This window comes from Uloborus diversus, chromosome 3 (assembly GCF_026930045.1).
Source record: "Uloborus diversus isolate 005 chromosome 3, Udiv.v.3.1, whole genome shotgun sequence".
In the NCBI taxonomy this organism is placed as follows: domain Eukaryota; kingdom Metazoa; phylum Arthropoda; class Arachnida; order Araneae; family Uloboridae; genus Uloborus; species Uloborus diversus.
The window spans coordinates 211,970,229-211,994,771 of NC_072733.1; the positions used below are offsets into that span (position 1 = coordinate 211,970,229).

General features: G+C 33.6%; 1 protein-coding gene across 1 annotated transcript; it reads right to left on the reverse strand.

The window, feature by feature from the left end:
* Nucleotides 1–452: 452 nt before the first annotated feature.
* LOC129218654 (ninjurin-1-like) lies at nucleotides 453–23,905 on the reverse strand. Its single transcript, XM_054852974.1, has 3 exons — nucleotides 23,797–23,905; nucleotides 9,957–10,151; nucleotides 453–1,078 (listed from the first exon to the last, which is right to left on the reverse strand). Exons 1-3 carry the CDS (start codon nucleotides 23,809–23,811, stop codon nucleotides 797–799), a joined length of 492 nt encoding a protein of 163 aa, XP_054708949.1. The 5' UTR covers nucleotides 23,812–23,905; the 3' UTR covers nucleotides 453–796.
* Nucleotides 23,906–24,543: the final 638 nt, after the last annotated feature.

A 24,543-nucleotide genomic window follows, 5' to 3' on the forward strand; every position in this document is an offset into this window, starting at 1 on the left:
AATCGATTAACCGAAATTACGTGGTGAACATGGCTCTAGCTCGAAAGTATTTTTATGCAAAATGATACTGCATGTTTCCACAACACGGTGTTCTTATGAGCAAGCTTTGGGGGGAAAAAGGTGAAATTTTATTTTATATTCTCTGTTTCGGCAAACTGAAAGCTTACTTATCATGTATAACATTATACAGAGTGTCCCGAAAAGTCCGTGACACATTTTAAATTTCTATCGCTGACCTTACCTACTACAAAATATTCCATTTCTGCTTCCAGTTCATGCGCCATCTCCGTGGCGCAATTTACCGCAAGATTTGAATCTTATCCAGTATAAGCAAATAACATCCATAAAGCCTTATATTTGATACTTCAGTCGATATTTCCACTTTGACCAAAAATTCGAAATATATGCAGCAATTTCAATTCTGATGTTCCGAATTTGGAGAAAAATTCGAGTGAATAAAATAATATTTATTGGCAAAATGATCTTTTAACAGTTAATTGCAATCTTTAGAAACAAAAATAACAACGATCTTAGAAACAAATTCACGAACAAAATGGTAATCAGCTAATCAAAACTTTTCTTACTCAACACAAAAACATCACATACAGAAAAACAAAACACAGCATCTAAACATTAAGTACTATATTCTCCAAACACATTAAGAGTTTCATGACGCTTAGTGAGTTATTCGAAGTCTATGATGGACAACTCCATTGAAGTCGCGTTTTTGAGCCACAAAGATTAAATAATGAAATAATTTTCGCAATTAAATAATAACATCCTTTGAAAGGAAGGATCATGTCCGAGGGGTAGAGCTGACAGTCGACTTGAGCTCTCTTTCCAGTCGAGATGATTCAGCATCGTTGAGTCGATCTTTCATCCTCGCATCCGCCCAGTTGCTGTAGGATGGAGCGAGATCCGTGTCCTCGTCACCAAAGGCCGTAATTAGAACATTCACCACTGTTATTAGAAAGATCAAGATAACTATGACATTATTCGTCAGATTCGCGATATTTTGCTCTTTGCGACGATTGATGTTCCATCGACCGACGACTACCAGCAGAATGCCCACCAGTATCTGAAAATACAACCATTTCCTCACGTAAGATTTAGATAGAATTAAACATCGGAAATCATAGAAAATAAACATAACAGAAGAGAATACCCCCTCCCTCGTATAACACGGTACTTTTACAACTCGGTTTCGATATCACATGGTACCAAATTTTGCGATTATTATAACACGGTTTCGATATTGCGCGGTACGAAACTTTATGGTTTTCGATCAAAAATTTTTTTATTGCTTATTTCAAAACGAAAAACTATTCTGAACACAGGGGAAAAGTTTCAATGATTTAATTCAAATATTTAAAAAGTTATGAGTGGTTTTAGGCCAGGCTCCCAATGTGTTCTTATGCAAAAGAAAAACTTTAAGCTGCTTTTTTTCGATGATGATATTTTTGTGTCTTCATGTCATTAGAATCCCTAAGGATTTTTTTCTATTAAAGATACAGCTTTAAAGTAATACTTTTAACAATTGGGATAACATATTTGACAAAACTGTGCATTGGATAAGCATTTTATATATTACTCTAATGTTTAAAGCATGTTAAACCTTTAAAAACCAAATTTTAAAAAAAAAACTGATTTTTTACATTATTAATCACAGAAAATTTTCGAATGAACTCATAAGCAAATGAATGCACAGATTTTTAGAGATGATTATAGTGATCGTTTTGCAAAAAAACGTTTTTTAAATTAGTGCAAAAATGAAAAAGCCTTAGGAATTTTAAAAAGTTGAAATTTTTCTAATTTTTTTTTTTTTTTTTGAATTTTCAAAAAAGTAGGCAATATTTTTAAATTTTGAAAATAAATTTTTGATTACGAAATAAGTATGCATGTTATGGTTTCAAAGAAATATAAAATTTATATAAATTAAAAGAAATTGCTTGAAAGGTACTGTGACTCCTTAAAAAAGATGGAATTTCACGTTTGTTTAATATATTCTGTTAATGTTTGATAACTAATAAGTTTTTACTTTGTTTTTAGGAAACTTTGTTTCGCTAGAATACGGCACACATCCCTTGATTTACATTACTTCTAAGTCTCGTATAACACAGTTTCGATACAACACGATACATATTGACATCTATACATATAATAAAATAAGATGTTTGTGCGTGTGTGTGTGTGTGTGTGTGTGTGTGTGGCGCGCATCCCGAGAAAACGGTAAGGCATAGAAAGATGAAATTTGGTATACAGGTGTAAATTTTGCTGAAGATGTGCACCTCGGGCTTCGATTTTTGATATTTTAATTAGAAAAAAGTTATTTAATGTTTTATGTGTTTTTTTGCACTTTTTACCTCACAGACCCCGAACCAATCGCACCACACAAATATTTTTTGCACAATAAAGTAGGAGATTTAATTTTAAGTATTATGAATGAAAAAATTTTGAAAATAGAGCAATTTTTGTATTTTTTATGAATTTTTCAAAAAACTTTTAATTTGCATTTTTCCTGGGTTTTGTTTTTTTTTTAAATATCATCCTGCGAGAAGTATCAAAGCACCATTTCCAAAGTTTAAGTTGGTAATAGTAAAACCATTTCGCCCTCTTCAAAAGAAAAAAGTTCTTAAAAATACGCAATAGTTTTTTTTTAAAACAATTTTTTAATGCTGAACACATTATGTCTTTCCACGCATCGGTCGAAAAAAGCGTTCTTCAATCTTTTATGCCTCTGACGTCACTACTTGGATTTCGATTCGGTATTTACGATGGAATCTTAATCGCAAACAATGTTTATCTTTTGTTTTTACTATACAGCTTACTTTACATTTTATGACGTGATGACCACGTGTTTTCCGGCAGAGCTTGCTTTTTTTTCTTTCCTTTTTTTGTTTTATTTAGGAATTGCATTTATTTTTTTTTCCATCCCCCCCCCCCAAGCTGGAACGTTTTGCTGCATCTATATTACGTTACATTTCATAGTTATGCACATTTAATTCAATAATAACAGAGATTTTTTTTTCTTTGTCAAACGCTACTTTTTGCACACTATGGGGAATTTTGAAGATAACTTTTTTTTTTGCTCTATTTAAATAAAAAAGGTGGTTTTTTGAGTGATCTTTGTTTTTATTAGGAAATGGGCAGGGAGGTTAAAATAAATAGAGATGGATAAGAAAATTTAGAGATAGATCGTAAAAGTAGATAGCCGCCGAAGGCAGCAATCTTGGCGTAAAAATGTGAATGGCACAACAAAAGATAGAGATATTGATTAATACTGCTGCCAAATTAATTTAAACAGCCGCCGAAGGCAGCAAACTTGAAGTAAAAATTTAAATGACAAGTTAGCCAAACAGCCGCCGTAGGTGGCTGCTTGCATAGAAAGGCGAATGGCGTAAGAAAGCGGACCGGCTGGTCGCCGCAGGCGGCTAGTGAAAAAATAAATTAAGAAGTTATTTTTTAAAAAGTTTCATATAACACGGTTTCGATACTACACGGAACGAATTAACCGTGTTATATGAGGGACGCATATACTGATTATACAGGATGAACGCCAATTATTAACAAAGTTTTTAAAAAATCATGTTTTCGAAACTTTCGCATAAAACAATAAGTGATAAACAAATGTAAAGAGAAATATAATAAGCTATTTTCAGGTGCAAAAGCTTGATGTGTGAACTTTTGGTCGCATGACAAAAGTAATCGTTTTATAGGTTTACGTCAAAGATACAGTTCATTTACTCAGGATAACAAAAACATTACAGAAACTTCAATTCAGCGCATTTGTACAGCCTTAAGAGTCATTAGCAGTGTAATGCTCCAAAATAAGTGGAATGAACTGGATTACAGGTTAGATGTTGTCGTGAAACAAAAGGCTCCAACATTAGGCATTTGTAATTAGGCATTTGTAATTCAATGTTTTGCACAATGTGCTCCCATATTTCTCATTTGTGTAATCGAGCTTGACAGAAAAAAAACCCTCGTATAAAGTCACGTAATTCGTAACGCTTATCGTAATGTGTGCAGTAGTTTTGAAAATATGATTTCTGAAGCCAGATCAACCATTTGTGCAGACCCAGTGCCCCCTCCTGATAACCTGGTTCCAATGAACAGGAAATTCAACGATCCCATTTGTTACAAACACTAATATTATGAAAAAAAATTTTAATCACCCGACTCGAATGTATCATACAGGGGTTAATATCAATTTTAAATACAAGGGCTGTCCAAAAAATGATGCAACGATTTGAATGGGTGAAATTGTAAGTCCAAAAAAAAGGAAGCGTAGGGTAAGTGTGACATTACACTTTTTTTTAAAGAATATATTTATGAAAAGTAGCGTGACATGCGACAGAAGGGGGGGGGGGGGGGTCGTGAAGTGTGACACTTTGGGACAAAAGGAAAGAGCTGATCAAAAAGTTTGAAAAAGTATGACATCTTTTTTGGTTTCAGCCCCCCCCCCCTTTTTTTTTCCTACAACATCGGAAAACAAGGAAACTTAAAAATTATAGACCAAGAACTATTGTTATCATTGTCACATGGTTATTTTTTGAGCACAAAGTTTCCATCTGCTTTTAGAAACCAATTTCTGATAGCTTGGCTCCAAATTTATGTCAGTTTTAATAGAAAAATGTTTCAGATGTTAAACTTTTTGAATGATTTATCAGACAGTTCTGAGGACTTAGGGCTTGCTTACAAACTTGACTCTTAAATTTGAAAAAAAATAGATTAGTATAACTTAGAAATAAAAACCTATGGATAAAATGTAATTAAAAACTAATGCAAAAAATTCCCTCCTCAAACCCTCCCCCCCCCCAGGGCACGTAACTAGAACTTTGTAAATTTGGGGGGGGGGGGTCCAAGGTTGCACGAACTTCAAAAGAGAAGCAGAATTAGTAGCTCATATTTACGTTAAAAAATAAATCCAATTAAAACTAATTAAGAAAATATGATAATTATCTATAATTAAATAACTGAAATTGTTAGAGCAATTAGTTAGAATTAGTTAACAAAAATTTTATATTAAGGGGCAAAGAAATTACTGTCAATTTATAAAATAAACATTAAACTAAAAGTTATCCCATACTAAGTTTCCAAATATGGATAGAAAAATTCCATCGCATAAGCTTCCTCTGTTCTGATGCTTTGAAAATGAGTGATATAATTCCTATAAAAATTTCATAATAAAACAAAATCGGAAAACGAAAACTGTTCTAGGGATTACTTGGAAAATGCAGGTGATAATTTAATAAAATATTAAAGCTTTGTAATATATTTCAACAAAATATGTACACGTCATTTTATTTGAAAAAATAAAGAAACCTATATCTATCGAGTCGAATGTATAACTGTATGAATGCTACATTACGTAATTCCGGCACCCTGTTCAATTTGAACAAGATTTCTGGCCGAATTCAACCACCCTCTCGACGAAAATATTAGCAAGGTTTCATTTAAAAAACTTGAACTAGTTCTTCATTTATTTACGTATATAACATTCTCTTGATAATACGAAATTGAAATTTCTAATTTTATCCGTTTTATAATTATCATTTCTAATCATTTAAAAGCTTGAACAAACTATTAACTCTTTGAGGGACGGGGACTTCCTTTGCTTCCTTGCACCCCACTCTGGCTGTCCTTCGTGCAGCATGTGTCTAGGAAATCAAGTCCAAACGAGAAAACAGTCAAAACAAAAGAAAGAAAGCCACGCCAATGAGACTGGGGTACGGTGAAAGTGACAATGAATGTTTGTTTTCAATTACTTTGCCGATGGCAATCTGGTGCACCAAGGGAAAGGGGCCGAATTTCAAGGTCACAACCCAGCTGAGTTGAAAGAAGAAACGGAAATTCGTCATTTTCGGACGGAGTACGCGACACAGCAAAAGACAGGGAGCAAGAGGGAACTGCAGTAGCACGAGGTTCTCGTGTTCTGAATTGACTCGGACGCGGGAAAATCGCCGATTAATGGGAATATTTAAGGGGAAAATACTGGGTTTCATAAAAATTCTGTTTTGAAAAATTTTTGTTGACGTGAGGTTCAACAACCGACAAAAATTGGTCTTTCGGGAAGGGGGGGGGGGTGCGGACCCCTTGGCTACGTCCGTGCCTCCGCCCGCGTCCTTGACTAAAAACTTTTTTTAATTTCAACCATTGTAAAATAATTATGAATATGTTTAGAATACTTTTAAACGATCCTTCGCTCTAAATTAAATTTCAAGTAACTTACTAACAATTTTTTTAACAGCTGATTTCAGAAAAAAAGAAAAGGATAACGGTAAATAATGTGTATTTAATTTCATTTAACTAAAATAATTATAACGATAAATTCAGCTCATACAAAATCGGTACATGAAAGATGCGGAGCAAAAGTTGGAGCCCTCAAAACTTAATTTCAGAAATGATTAGAAATATTTTAAACGAAACAAGAATTCCAAAAGCAAAAGAAACAAATCAAAACTTTCTTTTAGGTGCTAATGCAACCGAAAACAAGAAAAGCACAAAAACTCGTGTCAAGTAGAAATTTTGAAATAACGATAACAGCACGATTTCGCATTGACAGGATGAAAGTTAGTGGAATTGATGGCTTTTTATTTTCTTACTAGTTATGAAGAAGTGGACCTGCTATGAGCGTACCTATAGTGCACAAAGGTTTTTGATTAGATTAGTGTATATCAAGTGTCGAAAAGTATACATTAGTAAAAATTCTATTGCAACACTGAAACAACACCAAGAAGGCGAACCTTCATCGTCATCAAATGTACCCCGTACAAGAAGATAAGTGTTGGATTTCAAACAACGTTTATTTTGTTCTGAAACAGCTGATGAAGACTCGGAAACAAAGAAAGAGAAGTACCGACGTGAGATTAAGTTAAATAAAGTGAGTACCCATGAATTCCAAAGACTATGTTATAAAAAAGCAGAAGAACGTGCGATTTGTTAGGAAAATTAGTAAAAGATCGTATACTTTAGGAGTATAATTAGATCCCAGCTGAAGCAAAGTACCATACTATTTGCTATGCTAATTTCTTTAGTCGTGTATAGGACTGGGCGATATCAGAATTTTAATACCGCGATATATCGCTCGCCAAATATCGATATTTTCGATACATTGATACATTCTTGAGGGGGGGGGGGTGTAAATGATCGAAAAACAAAAAACATTTCCAAATATAATATTATTTCTCTAATTCAAAACTTTCCTGAAGGGCGGGAGGAGGGCGTGCTCAATGGTATAGCTCAATGCATGACAAAAGTGCTTCAAAAGTTTTAAATATTCAATTCAATATATTTTTAAAATCTTTCAATTTGAGCAGTCTCAATAATTTGAATGTACTATGAACTATATTTCGTATTGATATCTTAAATAGTTTGTTTTTAGTCATTTAATAGCTTTTGCTTTAAGACTTTTTATTTTTTAGTTGAGTAAGATTAAGTAAAATACTAATAAATTTTTAAAGAATGCAGCCATAAATGCACTGCAATTTGATATGTAACTTAAATATTTTCGAGGGAAAAAATTAAATAAATAAATTTTTAAATTTCATTTATTTATTTGAAAAATCTGAATATTATCAAAATTAATGCAGTAAACTTCTTTCTTTTTTGCGTTTTTAAATAAATTATAAGACTTTTTTATTTCAATAAAATTTTTCATAATTTTTAAAATCCACGAATTATGCATATTATTCATTTATGTTACATTAGTAAAAAAAAATGCTTAAAAATTGTACTTACTTTTCATCTTCATCCGACGGTCTTAGGTAAACCATCTTGGTAAACCATCCAATTAATGTCTATTGGTAATCCATCATTGGTAATCCATCCAATAAATCGACAAGCTCAGCTTTTTCAATCATACTTCTTACTGGTTACTCTTACGAAAATGCGTAGAACTTTCACAAAGAACATAAGCCCGTTGATGTTAGAACTGAATTCCATCTTCGTTAATGCGTACATCTTTCACAAAAAAACACTATGTTCGCGCATTAATGTTAATGCGTACAAATTTCACAAAAAAACATTATGTCCGCGCATTAACAGTAATGTCTGGAAAGAAGAGTTCAGATTCAGGGTTGACGGAGATAACGTTTTAAAATTGGATTACCGTGTTATGATCGGAATAAAAAATATCTAAGATAAAGCTACTATTTTCATTCAGTTATGATATGAGTTGCGCTCTTTTTGATACGACAACTCGGGTGGAAATGATTGAGCTGGCGGCGTATTTTATTTAATCTCATTAGTTTTTTTTTTTTTTTCGTTTTTCATTTCTTTTTTAATACAAATATTTCTGTTCAGTATATTTCGCAAACCTTTTATCCAGCGTAATATCAATGGTTTACGTTTAATTAGAATTATGAACCGTGTTGATACCTCTATTGGTTAATTTTTTATTGTTGCATTAAGATGCTTTTTTAACCAACACGCATTCACTTTTCAGGCCCCACGAGAGGCCATATCAGCCTTGTCAGAAACTAGGGGCGCGGCCCTTAGAAGGGCCCCGCTCTTGAAAACTTTTAGGGGGATGGGATTCGGAAACCAATATGACAATGGGTCCACTTTGACCTTCGGCGGCTCTGTTGTTAATTTTCCCTTGTACTATAATTAAAAATAAAATAACTGATTGAAGAACACAGTTAATTTCTTGAAATTTTAAGCCCTCATCCATCATAAAGAACTACAAAAAGTTATGTATTTTTGAGTTAGTATTTCAATTTCTCCGTAATTATGTCCAGTATTTCTGTTTCAACCGATATATCGGACGGATAGAAATCTAAATATCGTTACCGTGGTAATAGTTATATATATGACGATATATCGGTATATCGCCCAGTCCTAGTCGTGTACCATCTGCTGATAAAAAGCCTCGCCATGATACTCAAGTCTCATTATTTATGACAGAGATTTTTAGTCATATAGAAACTCATGACGATTCACAATTTACTTTGAAAGTGCACAAAGATGTCCTGACAGCAGTAGATAAAACTATCATTACAAAACTTCAACAAAAATATTTAACTGACATAATAACAAGAAAAGTAGGATTTTTTATTACCATACCCTTTCGTGATACACAAGTTAATATATTATCGTAAAATAGAAGAGATCCCGAACAAGATCGGTTACGGGCTGTAGAAGCTGCAGCAGCTATTATTAGGGAAGATATCCGATTCTCTGTCGTTGAAACCAAATCTTATCCATCTCCAAGCAAATTGTTGGATGATGTAAATCAAGAAATACCAAAAACTTGATTGCAATTTTTACAAGAAACCGTAATGAAAAATCGAAAAGAAAAATTTGAAAATAAAATTGGAAAAATCTCGCAGGGGCCCGAATTTGACCATAAAAATAAAGTCTGAAACAAAAATACGCAATGGCACATGAAATGAATAAATGACCTGAATGCCCGTTATTGTACATCAACGAATGTAAAAGAGTTCGTCTAAAACCTATTGCAACTTCTACAAATGATTATTCGGTTATATATTAAGACTTGGAGCAAAAGAAAATTTTAAAAAATAGAGAGCCACAGAGTCCCCCTCCCCCCGTTAAAGGCGAGTACCACGGAGCACACCTCAAAACAAGAGCCTCCCCCCACAAAATAAGCGATTAAAAGTCCCTAAAATTACCTCCGGCTAAAAACTTCAATTACGAAGTCTGTGTCATGAATTTTGCCACTTGTGGGAAAAGATGGTAATGGCATTGTTCTAAACATAGCAGGAATTAGCTTCAAAATAGACGCATTATTTTCATAAACACATTTAAAGCTGTTGAACATTTCATTGAATTATTTCCCCCCCCCCCTCCCCCCCCCCCGTTTGACGTAAAAAAGTCATTTGAAAAGTGAACAGTTACCAGACGAATCCGGAATATAAAATTAGGATGCAGTTTTATTTCTGGAAAAGGAAAAAGATCTCTTTCCACAAAAAGATAATTCAGAAATTACTTACTTGCAATGTCATGGAACTTGCTATTAAAACTAGATTGATCAGATAATAATCATGAGTATCTGCTGTGGCTAAAACGTGCTTTAGTTGGGAGGCATTTGCAGTCAGCAAGGCGATGTCCATCATGCCTTGAGCCACCGTTTTTCGGGTGGCATAGATGTTAGCATCTAGAGGGCATGGCTTATCACTATGCTCCTTCTAGAAACAAATAATAAAAAGCAAACTGTAAAACCAACACAAATTGTTTCTAACAAGATGAAATATTATAACTCATTAAATTTGGCAAATGGCCGTACGAACAGAAACTTGAAGGTAATCGTTTAGCGTTGATTAGTACTTTTTAAATCAAGAAAAAACCTGCAACCATGACTTTCTATTATACAAATTACGTAGCAAGTACAGGATTTTGACAATGTACCGAAAAATCAGTAGAAAATGACCATTAAAAACAATTTTTTGAACGGGCAAAATGATTAATTAGAATTTATACGTGTTTTATATTTTTATTTCGTTTCTATGGATTTTAACTTTGCCGTCATTTCTGTTTATATTCATTGTTTTTACATGTTAAGTCCAGAAATCAGAACATGATAAACTCAAGTGTTTATATTTGGAAAAATTCTGAACTTTTATCTTTAGTAGAATACTAGTCATATGTTTTCCAATCAAACGAAGCATTCAACTTTTGGGAAGTGCCTTAGTACTTCACCTCAAGAAAGGGTATAGATGTGTAGATATGTCCCTTAAAAAAAATCTTAACTGTCCCAAGTTAGGGATCCCTCCCTAACTTGGGGCACTAATTATTTTGATATTTCTTTCATGTATTCAGCAATAGATAATCGTTTGGGACACCAAATATCTTTTTAAAGAAGTTGATTTTACAACCCAATAAAGAAAAAATATCATTAGCTGGAAGTTATATAATCTTGTAAACTTTCAATGATTTCAGAAAGTAGGGGAGACTGGGGATACTTCATCCCCACTTTAGTTTTCAATTTTTTTCCCCTTTGCTGCAAAATATCAGTTTTTCTATATATAAAAAAAGTACGTGAACAAAGGTATTTTTTTTCCTCTATCTTTCCTCTATTTTTTAATTGAAGTTAAACAGATAGTTTTGGTAAAATAATTTTATTTAATAATTTCATAAAGGATCATGTATCCCCACATCAGGGGATACATTCATGGGGGATACTTGATCCCACAGAGAAATAACTTTTCATTAGATCAGCAATTTATTTATGGATTTTAGTTTTCTACATAATGTTTCTAAAAAATAACAGTATTTCTAATTTTCTTTATTAGATTATAATAATGTGAACACAAAAATAAACATTGTTTTAAATTCAACAAAGGCATTTGTAAAAAAAATTACACAACTGTAGTGAACTTATGATGCTTTTGATAAGTTACTTATTCTCCAATACAGTGTTGTGTGAACAATATATTTTATAAATAAAAGACCTTTTTTTTTAAAGTAGCGTAATGAAGCAGAAATTGCATCAAATAAAAATAGGATGACATGCACACAAATCAACTTATTGGCAAGAGTTACCAATTGAATTAATTTTTAAGAAGAGGGAAGACAGATGTAAATATCAGTGTACCTACAAATAATAATTAAAAACTTAACAAACACGCTTTAGTAGCAAAATGAACTAAAAAGTTAACAATAATCTTTGGATGACAAGTATATAAAGTAACTGACCAAACGCTTAACTTTACTGTAATAAAAACAAAAGCGTGGGGGGGGGGGGCTGCCTATTTACATTTTTGCATGGATAACAAATGGGAGAAATTTAAGACAACTAAAAAGAAGCCCCCCTCCCACCCACGCTTTTTTTCTATTACAATAAAATTAAGTGTTTGGTCAATCACTTTATATATTTGTCATTCAAAGATTATTTTAAACTTTTTAGTTCATTTTGCTACTAAAGCGGGTTTTTAGTTTTTTAAACTATTATTTTATTTTCAAATAAGATTTAGATACTAAATACAGTTAACGCTTGTAACTCTTTAAATGAAATGTGCGTGTGTTCGATTTTCATAATGGAATGTATCTTAGTATTCTATTGCATTATTTACATCAGACATTTTGAATGCTTTCTGGTATATTCATGTACAAACATTGTTACACTCCGCAGCTCTGATTTTTCCGTTATAAGTAGTTCTAATAAGCCACTGGCTATTTGTCCAAAGGAAAGTTGGACACACAAACAAAGTTAAGCTAACAAAAGCGTGTTAATTACAATAAGCTAATAACTTATTGTTAATAAATTAATTTGATTATAGAATATTGCATTGTCATCGGTTCTGAGGTTGTATTCAAGATTTTAAAAGAATCCGATCACAAAAAGTGGGCGAAAATTGAGTTGCAAGATTATAAATTTAATTTCGGTGTAGACGGGATTAGAACGTACGCCTACTGATTCCCGGAGGTGGACGTCAGCGAAGACCCGCGCCTTAGACCGCTCGACCACGAACGCTCATCAAGTGGTGGAATTTCAGTGTAAAAAAGAGCGCTTTTGAATAGCATATTCAGACACAAAGCAATAATTTTTCCTTATAGATGGGCAGCAAGGAGGATTGCTTGTTTCAATGAGGAGTATAACTTCACCGCTACTTTTATAGATATAATGAAAAGTTCAATTTTATTTATTATTATTTTTTTTTGGTTGGAGATTTCCCCCCTCATTTGGAGCATTTCTGATTGGTAGAGCCCGATGCCTTTTTGACTCTAGCGCCGTAGTGCGCCGCACGACCTTGCACATAGAGACGGCGCGGCCCTGTTCTCAACAGTATCTTTATAGACATATTTTACTGTAGTAATACTTTTCATGATCAATAATACTTGCTTATTCCACTGAGCTGTGTAATCTCTTGCTTATCTCAAAATGCTGTTGTAATCCTTTGCATACAGTTTTGCACAACAAGCAGTGGAAAAGAACCTGTCACCATGGTTACCACACAGCTACCATTAGTCATTTTTACAAATTGCAAATTCAAATATCAATGCTACTGAGCAAATGTAAACGTAATGGTGATTTAGGCCCACAAATCCAATCGTACTCAAGGATTAATGTCACTTCTTACAACTATGTCTTCACAATCAAATAGTGTAATAGCAAACATGTCTATCAAATTTGCTTTGTCTAACTGTGGTGTTCTAAATAAAAGGTGGCTCTGGGCACGGGTCCACGTGGACTCTATGGAGGTGGGAGCTGCACTTTCTCGAGAGACTCCCTTCTGGGTTGTCACTGAAATGATAGTAACAGGGAGCTCTTGGGGGTGATGTCAGGTATATTGCACGTAGTTCTGCCTTAGCCCTGGCTCAAGGGGGGTAACTTACTGCTTAATGGTTGCTTCAGTCATTCATACATTCGTAAGTTTAAATAAATGTCGGCAAAATGAATCGACAAATAGATCTAACGAAAATGGATGCTTCGGTCGTACGCACACACATGTAAGAAGGCACATGAAGTAAAAGCTAATCAAAATTCATTCAAGCGCGATTAAAATGGAAACTTAGGTTGAGATTTATGACGGGAATTTTTCGTCAATATTCCCTTAACTCCTACAAGGACGTAGAAATGTAGTACAAAGAACGAAATATTTTGCTGTAAATTTAGAATAACTGCTGCAGATTCAATGATTTCAATTAGAATTCACCAGCAAAAAACGTAAGTTGATATAACCTGAAGTAAAAATTCAGAATATTTAATATGAATGACCATTTGAAAACAATTAGCTATTTACATCTGACTATTCCCCTCTCCCATTACATGCGACAGAGTAGTACAAATTAGAGATTCGGAGCGAAACAAGGAGGGATTTAAGAACTAGTTCAATCTGCATGTATTCAAAATAGATGCATTGGCACAGTTCCGTAACGTGCATATAAAAGCGAATTTCCGCTGCTCGAAAAATAGATTACAAACGAACTTCCGTCGGAAACATTGCACTTATTTCCATAGGATCCATGAAATCAGATCAGGTTGATCATATTACAAAGTAGTTCTAATAGCACAGATTCATTTTTCGTAATACGTGATGAAATATTTCTACAATATCTTTAAAGATAAACATTTATAGTCGAGAAGTTTTATTTTCTATTACAGGGTGGCGACAGGAACTGTGAAAAAAAGTTCCCTGACTTTTCCCTGATTTCCCTGATTAAGTTCACCAAATTTCCCTGATTTACGTTACCAATGATAATGGTTTTCTTTCTTTGCTCTACTTGAAATCCCTTGTATGTTTGTATAAAATGCAGTGTTTTAAACGTTTTAAGTTATGTAAAGTTGTAGAACTAAAGAGAAAATTTAAAAAAAAAACTTTACTTCCAGAAACTACTTAGCATAAGAATTTAAGAAACTATTAAAATTACTTTTAAAAACATGTGTATTTATGATAGTTCAAAATAATTTCAATTACTTTTTAGTTCTAAGTTTTCAAACAGTAAAATAATTGTTGCAAGAATAACAAGTAATAGTGAAAGAATAGAATTAATGTAATTATTCTTATATAACTAATTGACATATTTATGCAAAACAGATGAAACCATTTGACAACCATTCATAGGGAGCTTTTCTCTAATCAAGGACATAGGTTTTAATGAATGAATACAGCATTTTTAACAATAAAAAAAATAAAGATATTTTCTTAAGTACACAAGTTAACTCTATTTCAAATGATTTCAGTATGTAACGAGAAAAAATCTTAGATTGCTTTTGTAACAAACAACTTTGAAATGCAAGGGGGAAAAAAAGAAAAAAAAAAGGAATTACTTAATTTCAAAATATATAAAAGAAGAATACAACTTGGTTATAAAATTAAAGAATCACTAAAGTCTGAAGAAAAGAAAACCTATTACCTGGGGTGACAACAAATAGTATAACGGCAAAAAACAAAGTTTTTTTAATTGAAAGCTCAATTTTAGCAATTAAATTAAAAACGCGAAGAAGTAATAACTTTTAAGCTTTTATAGTATTAATTCAAAAACCAAAGATTTCTTCTTGAAATCGTGATTATAGTACGCTAATTACTTCGAGACAATGGAATAAAGGCAAAGGAGCTAAGGCATAATTGAAGGCTTCCTCTTTGCATGTATGGTTGTTTATTTTACGTAGCATTGAAAGCGTAAAAAGAAATTTCAAGCTAGGTAAAATAAACCTAACAGACACAAAAGCAATCTTAGGAAGTTCATCCTGTGGTTAATAAGTAAGATTCAATACTTTGACGTTGAGGAAAAAAGATTCACAAATATGCGGCTGTGTATAATCGCACCTCATTAATTTTATTTTTATTATTATTATTTTTTTTGAACAGATAATTGGCGGAAAATGCGTAGGGAATTAAGAGTACTTAATTTTGTAAAGCAAAAAAAAAAAATTTTTTCTTCAAAAAATCAATTTTCCCTGATTTTTTGTTATTTTTTCAAAATTCCCTGATATTTCCCTGACTTTTCCCTGATTAATAAAGTTCCCTGACTTTTGCTTGATCTCCCTGATTTCCCTGATCTGTCACCACCCTGTATTACTAATCTCAAAGAAAAACTGCCTTGATTAGTAATATTTTTTATAATGAAGTTAACAATCTTTAGTGTAAATGAAAATTTTACAGCTGTAAAAGAGCAACTTCTAAGTTCTAACACCTTGATATTTAGTATCTTTCATGAACGAGATCTGCAACATCCCAGTTCAACAAACAATCCAAATTTTAAAAAAAACCTTGAACCATGCTCATAACTAGTCACCCTATTCATTAAACATTGAGGACCAAATAAAATAGAAAGTTAGTGAAATATGTCCTATCTAAAAACAGTTCCTAAAATTCCCCATTAGAACAGGAACCAAAACTTCTAACTATTCCCATTCGAGTAAGGGCGAGAGTTCCTCTTGACGTACGGTAGATAGACTTAAAAATTTTCCGGAAAATTTACGGTAATTGTTACTGGCATCCATGTTGCCAGTAACTATTACCGTAAAAATCAAATGTTACTGTAAAATTTTACGGTTTCCTCGGTAGGCCACAGCAACCAATTGGCGCTGGGATTGCTTATTTCTCCGGTATAAATTACCGTAAAAATCAGCGATGCGTTAGCGATACCATTTTACAGTAACAATTACCAGAAAATCTTCCTGAATTTTTAACAGTGTACGGTAATTATGAATTATTATTCTTTAAATTAGGGACGCACCGATTAATTGGCCACTTTGCCAATTATTTATAATCGGCCAAATTTTGACGATTAATCGGCGAAAAAAAAAAACAATTTTCAAAATAATTTTTTTAAGCATACCTTCAACAAGAAACTACGATGAATACATTTATGAACAATAAATAAAACAATTTGCTGCAAACATTGTTTTAGAACTGCAGAATGAAAGAGTACAAGGTAAAGATAAATAGTTTAGAAAGTGCGTAAAACTGAATGACATATTGAAGAATAATTATCACGGCTGAAATTCACATGACACTATAAAGAATAATTAAATTAATGACACTTAAATTGGAATGCAAAAATTATTTATCTCCCAACCCCCTTTCCCTAAACTTTTCATATCACGCCACTTTTTATTTTTATGTTATTAATGTTATTTCTATTTATCTTTCGAAGGAATGAAATGTAACAGAAATACACAAATGTGTATATGATCCCACTTAACTCTCCCCCCTCCCTTAAGTACTGTTTTTTTTCGTAAAGAAAAACAAGATCATTTCCTAAAGTTTACGTTGATACCCTAACCCCAGCTTTTAGTGACACAACTTAGTTATTTTTTCAGTTAATGTGTTCCCCGTAACTATACATATGATTACATTATACAACTTACTATTTAAATTATTAATTTTTGATTCAATAAAAAAAGGTTCTTTAATATTATTTGTTGTAAAAAAAATGTACAAACTTTTTAAAAAATTTTTACAGACTGATGGTTGGAGTAATATTTTAATTTATTGAGCAATCACGATTGCTTATTGTTCTCACTTCACCGTCCTTGGCGTTTGGTTCCTTTTTTTCATCTTGGACCAGGGGCCTCTGCAGCACCGCCGGCCTCTGGTCCTGAGCACTGTCCCTCGGAATCCGCTACTTCTGGTCGGTGGTGTCCATGTCCTACGAACACGCACGCTCATACACATGCACACTCTCACACATACAAACTCACACACCCACCTACGTGCATACACACAGGTCTACGCACACACACAAGCATATACACATGCACGCACACATACCTTCACACACCAATATACACACGCAACCGCCCAGGAGGAGGGGCAGGAGCCGTTTCTAGAAACAATAACTCCAATGAGTAGGGTCGTGTCGCAACGTCGTCGTGATTGCGAAAAACAATTTGAATTCAAAATTTCAGAATTCAAATGAATATTTTTTATTATTTTTATTTTGAATAAATATGCACATATATACAATGTTACATCATGTTTCATGAGTCAATACTTTCCCCTTTATAATAGTGCTTTTAGATAACCTTATATTTTTTCATAATGAATGAAATACTTGGATTAAATGGCTACTAATTATTTAAAAATAAATTTCAACTAAAAAATGCTTAGTTTGCCTGCACACCGCAGGCTGCCTATAATACTTTTAAAGTTTCATGTCTAGTTAACATTATGTGATTTTATTGAACATTAATATGAAAATTGGCTGAAAAAAATTGCATGAAATTCTAAAATTTTAATAATTTTTAGAAAATTAGAAAAGAGGAGAAAACTCGTTTCTCAGAAATAAACTGTTAACTATCTAAAGTCAAAAAAAAAAAAAAAGAAAGAAAGAAAAAAATGGAAGGAGGAATTGGTAGCATTAAAAATAACCATTCTGATCATTAATCGGCCAGAGCCAATTAATAGGCCGATTATCAACAGTAGGTTAATTGGTATTCGGTCAATTTGCTTATCGATGCATCCCTACTTTAAATCATATCAGACTTAAAAATTTCTAATACCAAATGTATTTAAATGAGTTCATTTAGCCTTAGAATGCTTTTCCTATCATTATGTCTGCTTTTAAATGAAACTTTTTTTTTTCTTTGTAATATTACAATTTCTAACAGATTTTTTTTACACATTTCTTACTGCAAGAACAATTTTTCGATGATCTCTTCGTGCATTATGGTAAAATTGCAAAAATATGACTTTTTTACCCTCCCCCTCCCCCCAATACACACACACCCCGGCTCTGCACCACTGACTCCATAAGGCTACGAGAACATGGTGCATATTGTCCGTTTTTCAGCAGTTGAGACTTGGCCACGCCCCCAACACGTGGTATCGGAAGATTCCATATGCGTCTTTTGGGGATGAGGCTTCAGACCAACACTGAAAAAAGGTTGCCAGTTGGCCATCGTTATCGCACTGGAAGAAGAGTGTTCTATAATTTTCTAAGAAATCATCTCCCACCTTCTCTCTCTCGAAAAAAAAGGTCTGCTACAAAGACAATTGTTCGACTTTAAAGTATTTTAAGATTTGCAGTGTATGTCTATACGTTTCGGGTTAATTTAACATTGATTTTGCAAAGGAAATCCTAAATTTTCTGTTTTTCACACTAACTAAACATTTTCTGCAAACACGGTGAACAGTTACGGAAATGTTTCATTCTATTACGCTGAAACTTTCACAGAACTCAAACGTGGGTTTTTCACGCATTTTCTAATTATAAATCTCTGATCGCATTTTGTTAACTTTGTTGGTCAACCATTTATCACCTTATTTTCGATCCAATTTTCTTCTTTAAAGTGTTTTTTTAAGTATTACACAGTAGTATGGAATAAATGAACTACTATTGCAACATTTCGAACTGTTTTACTTCGAATATAATGAAGAACTAATGCATTTTCGAATTGCGTTTGTTGTTACTTTGCGAATTTGAGCCATTTTGAAAATAATTACGTAGAATTTGTGAAGTAAACAAGCGAAAATTAATACTAAACGATTTTTTAACTATCACTGCATTGAAAAAATAATAAACAAAGAAAACGACAGACGAGTTTAATTTCGAATTTTTCTGAAAATATTTCTCTGTCATCTCATTTTTGGCCCATTTTAAACAGTCAATATTTTGTAAAAAAAATGTTGGGTTGATGTAATAATTTGTAGAGACAGTATGAAAAAGTATTGAACAACTATTTCAATTCCTAGGCACTTCATTTTTAACCACACGCATTTAAATCGTACCAACAATTTTGGAAGCCACAATAGGTAAGCTGCACTTGTGTGACACATTTCAATATTTTAGTACTTTTTTTTTTCAATATGGCTTTTATTCTTCAGAAATGAAAAAAGGAACAAAACAAAAATTAAAGCTTTTCACATGCCAATATGATTATCTACAGAATAGTTGAATAAGTACCTGAAACAACGTTTGATGTAGCTGTTTTGACCTATTTATTTTTGTAAATAAGAAAAAAAAGTATGTTTTTTTTTTTTCAAGTTTTTTTTCGTTTACTCTAAAAGTTCTTCCAGTACTTTTACGGAACAGCGTTACGTGTAAGGATCATAAAATAGGCAAAAGTTTGTTGCCCGTATTCTAGTACAGCTCCGAACAAGGACGGATACAAGGGAGGGGCGATCGCCCCTTCCTTGAGTCGAGATCCAGAACTCTTCCACCGCATATTTTTGATACTGAAGTTGGAAATTATTTTAGCCTATCTTCAATAGTTTTACGAAGCTCTTGCTATCTGGAAAATGAAATTGTAGCACATATCTTAACACTTTAGTGATAGGGATCCGAACTTTATATAGGAAGTATTTCAAAGTTCCAAAAACTCAATTTTAGACGATTTTAGTGATATTAAATAGGGTTATAGTTCAAAGGCTCTTCTCAGGAAAGTTTCAAAAATTGAAGTTCCCTCCCCCCCCCCCAAAAAAAAGAGAAATTTATTAGACTTTTTATTATTGGACACCTTTGATGGCGTTAAGGTAAGGGATGGGGTTTGGTACACCCCTCCGCAATTTTGTAGAAAAGGAACTCCCCCCGCCTCCTAAAATAACTGAAATGTGACGATCTTTCATGGTGCTTGGAAGGGGGGGGCAGAGATTTGCGAATTTATAAAAGGGTAAGGGTGTGAAATCAATTGCCCTCTCCTTGAATAGTCTCTGGATCCGTCCTTGACTCTGAACGTAAAAGGCGTAATTTTTAGCAAGAAACTTTGCTATAGTCAACTTATTCAGTTGTTCAACATATCGCACATTGCCCCCCCCCCCCTCCCGCACCATTTAGGTGAGCTAACTTTGCGATTTTTGTGTCGAGAGAGAGCATTAAATTTAGATTTTAAATCAATAACCGGTACGGTTTTCCCAAATTTTGAATTGTGTCACTTTCCCTGCCGGGTGCGATATGATTCTTTGTTAAAAGTATGCATGATCATAAAAAAAATCGCGACTAGAGCTATCCAGGGGGGAGGGGGGGAGCCGCTCTTTTCACTTAAAACAATTGCTAGTGCAATTTTGGTGACTTAGAGCAAACCTAAGGAGCCGTTTACAAATGATGTCACCCTTGAAAGGGGTAGGGAGGGAGGGTTCGGGGTTCATGAACTTCTGACAGTTAATCTCAAGGGGGAAGGATGGGATTACAAGAAATGTGACTTCACACATTTTGGTCCAAATAAAAGTTTTCGTTATAGCAACATGTTCATCGAACATTGCGTGAGATGTGACGAGGGGAGAGGGTAAGGTGAAGTGTAACATCCTTTATGGACAATCCGTGTGGACGTTAAGCTACTGTGTACTGAAGTCTTCGTTCTGCCCCTCCCCTCCCCCCGCACTGGCAAATACTCGCCCTGGGGGTAGTTGTCATCTCTTAAGACAGCCCTACCGATGAACCTTTAATTTTAAAACAGTATTCCAACCATAGACATTTTTTATAACGTACCGAAAATTATTACATATTTTTAAACATTAACATTCATGCAATACTTAGATAAATAATCTTGATTTTAATAGTCAATTGCATTAATCTATTTCAGATTGATGTTTTATTGTTTTCTTATTTACTTTTATTTCTCAGATGTGAATTCCTTCTGGAGCAATTGGCCAGTCCCCGCCTTTGGTTCAACCAGGTTTTTTCTTTTTTTTTTGGGGGGGGGGACTTTTGTTTGAATAATGTTTTCAGCATTTTTTAAAACTAACTGCTACTGTAGATCTACTGACTGTATACCCACTTTATATGATCTCAAATTTCGTACAATCCATACAGATGCATCAAAGACCCAGCCCCTAAGAGCTGCTGAGTCACCTCCCCCCCCCTCGAGAAAAGAGAGAGGGAGATAGAGATACTAAGTCTTCAAAAAGAACGCAACCCTTAAGCATTTCAATGCCACAGTATTTGTGGCAATGAAACTTTCCTGTCCCCCTTCCCCATTTTTTTTCATCAGCGCACTTGCAATTTCGAATATAGGACGTTAGTGTTTAAAAGGATATCGTTCAAAATTCAGAAAGCTTTTCCTTAATAGAAATGTTTCTTTCGGAAAACAAAATACCTCACTTTTTTTTTGTAAATGCAATATTTATAGTTCTGAAATTTTCAGTTTAAAAGGTAAAGATTCCTCGTAAACAATTACGCGTAGCTAGAAACGAAAGGAAAGAACACAAAGACATTTTCGCAAATTTAAATGCCCGCCAAAGTTAGGGTTGTCTCAATTGCAAGCGATAGCGATCACCCCCGCGCTAAAATTAGCTATGCTTTCGGGAAGGCGTTCTGAAGTGTCTTCTCCTCATGAATGCACAATAACTCAACTGTGTTATGGCATGGATGGTGTTCTTCCAATGTTTGACTCTTACGACTTCAAACTGACCTTGAGTAAAAAACATTCAACCTTTCCGAATATTATGTTTAAAATGAAGGCGAAGGATTCTTTCGAACCACTCAGTACTTAACTTCATCTTCCCCCACCGTAACTACTGTTTCATAAAACGACAAACTACTTCGAAACTTTTCAACCTTGACCTTATCATCCGATTTTATTTTAAGTATATTCAGGCAGAAAATCAGAAAACGACGAATTATGCTGATAAGATGAAACCCTCATTCTTTTAAAATACTGCAATATAATAAAATGACTTAATATGTATGAACGAAAAAAAGTTTTAATTGCGTGTCATAATTTTGCTATGGTGTGCATGCAAACTGCTTTCCGCTTTATCCTGTCTTCGTTATAGGGTATTTAGAAAATATGTACAGTGAAATCCCGTTCAAACGAATATCAATACAAAAAAATATTCGCTTCAACGAAATAAATTTTCAGTTAACACGTTGCTTGATTCCATTGCTACAAAATTCCGTTAGAACGAAAAATTTCCAAAGGCTGTTGTAACGGGTTCCACCGTACTTATCAACTTATCCTCCTTTGGCATTTCTCTGAATCCGTCTTGAGCCAATGTGTTAACTGGCAAAATGAAGATGCGTTACAAAATATTGGTTAGCTCTTGTTGTCTCGCATAACTTGAGATTTAACACATGTTCTGCACTTCATTTATGCATAAAGCACGTTATTTTTGGTATGCACAGGATGAAGAGTAGAAAAGTTAATTTTGTGCAATATTAAGTTTAAGGTATCCGACTACGTTAAAATCGACATTTTCGATGTATGTGTATACGATGCATGATTCGTAATTGTTTTTATGATTTCATTTTGTAGTCTGATTCATTAGCTTTCCAAAACTGTCTTAGTTTTTACTCTACGTGAATTACAACTGGAGTTATAACTGTATTATTACAGAGTCTTACACTGAACTCCAGACCAGAAGTTGCATTTAAACGCGTTTTCTGAAAAACGATATTTTTGAAGAAAGCTGTCTATTGTAACAATGATATCTCAAAAAGTTATTCGAGTATTGATGTGAAATTTTCTGAGATAGTTCGCTGTAATATGATTGATGTTTTCCTCTAAAAGCTAAGCTGAATTTCATTATTAAGTAATATTTTCATGCGGATAAGTTTAAACAAAGGCGTTTGTTTACGGAAAAATACCAGTATAGGAACTTTGTTCGGCTATATTTCAGTACTTTTTTAAAAAGCAATAAAACTTTTAGAGCAAAACACACATTAATGTCATACAAATGTATTACTACAAGGGTTTGTGTGATTAGAACCAACTTTTGTCCATAGCTGTTAGCGTAAGACACGTTTTTTCGCTATTTTTCTTCAAATTTGTCCATTTTTTTTAAAAAAAATAATATTTTAAAAGCTTGTTTTTACATTTTTTTCATAGTTTTGAAATATATGTAGTTAAAAAATAACATTTAAAAAAAAAATGTCCAGGTTATTTTTCAAAAAAATGTCTTCGAACGCAGTCGGATACCTTAAATGAGGAATTTTTCCGTTTCCTGCAAACACTGTATAACCTCGATTGAACGATCGTCAAGGGACTGGGAAAACACATCGCTAAATCAAGGATATCGTTAAATCTCAGGAGCAAAGACATTTCATACAGTCAAATCCGGATCAGTGAAATGAATGATTAAATTGAGGAAATCGTTAAATCAGGTGTCGTTAAATCGAAGTTTTACTGTATTTAGCTTTCCTATGAGTATGTTTTCGCGAGTGGAAAATGTACTTTATGAGAGCACCATTACAACTGGAGCCAGAACCGATTTTGGGAACACAAAAATATAGAAACTATTTCTTAATTAATTTACGGATACTATTGTTGACCCAAAACATTAACTTTTCTGTCACTCTTTAACTAGCAAAATCCAGAAAATATATCACGCGAAAATGACTACAATCCATTAAAAAAAAAAAAAAAACACACACACACAATATTTTCCGAAAGAGGAACTATTTTTAGAGATTACCCGCATTAGAAATATGACAGAATATTCGTCTTACCTCGCGTCTTGTCATTATTAAATTGAACCGGTTCTCTTGGAGGAAATGGCCGTTGTTTTCCAGCCCGTGCGTGCAACTTTCGAGTCTTTCTCACAAATGCGCTAGTCCCGTTCAAGTTCTGAAAGTGCGACGCATGCGCGGTAACTTTGAACTCTCAGGAAATGAAGAGTCGCACTTCGGGTAGAAAAACTTGACCGCTTGAAGAAAAGACGACTTAAAAGAGATTTCGCCGCTATATGCTTCCATTTGTAGACATTTTAAAATGTTTACATTCACATAATAAATTAAAATTTTGATAGAAAGAACGTAAACAAGTACGGCAAACACTCGCTTTTTATTTTGATTAAGTGAACAACTTCTGCATAGCATAGATTGTACACTAGATTATGCAAACGTCGGGGGGAGGGGGGCTCTGTGGTAGAATCTTCGTCTTCCAAGCCAGAGGTAGCGGGTTCGATTCCCGCAGGTGCCCTGGGTGTTCCTTCCTTCTCTTGTGATGTTAAACTTTCCTATGTATGTTCGGAGGCAAGACGCATTGTACGCAGTCCTCAATGTATGTGAAGCATTAGCTTCTGTATAAATAAATAAACAAACGTGTGATCACTGGGACCTCCCAAAAATTTTGTCTGACAATAGGGAAGTTGCAACCTATTAAATATTCATATTTTAGCTATTGGATATTGTTAATTGACCCTCAAAACTAAAAAATTCACTATCGCCGAATTTTAAAACACCGTGGTTGGTTTT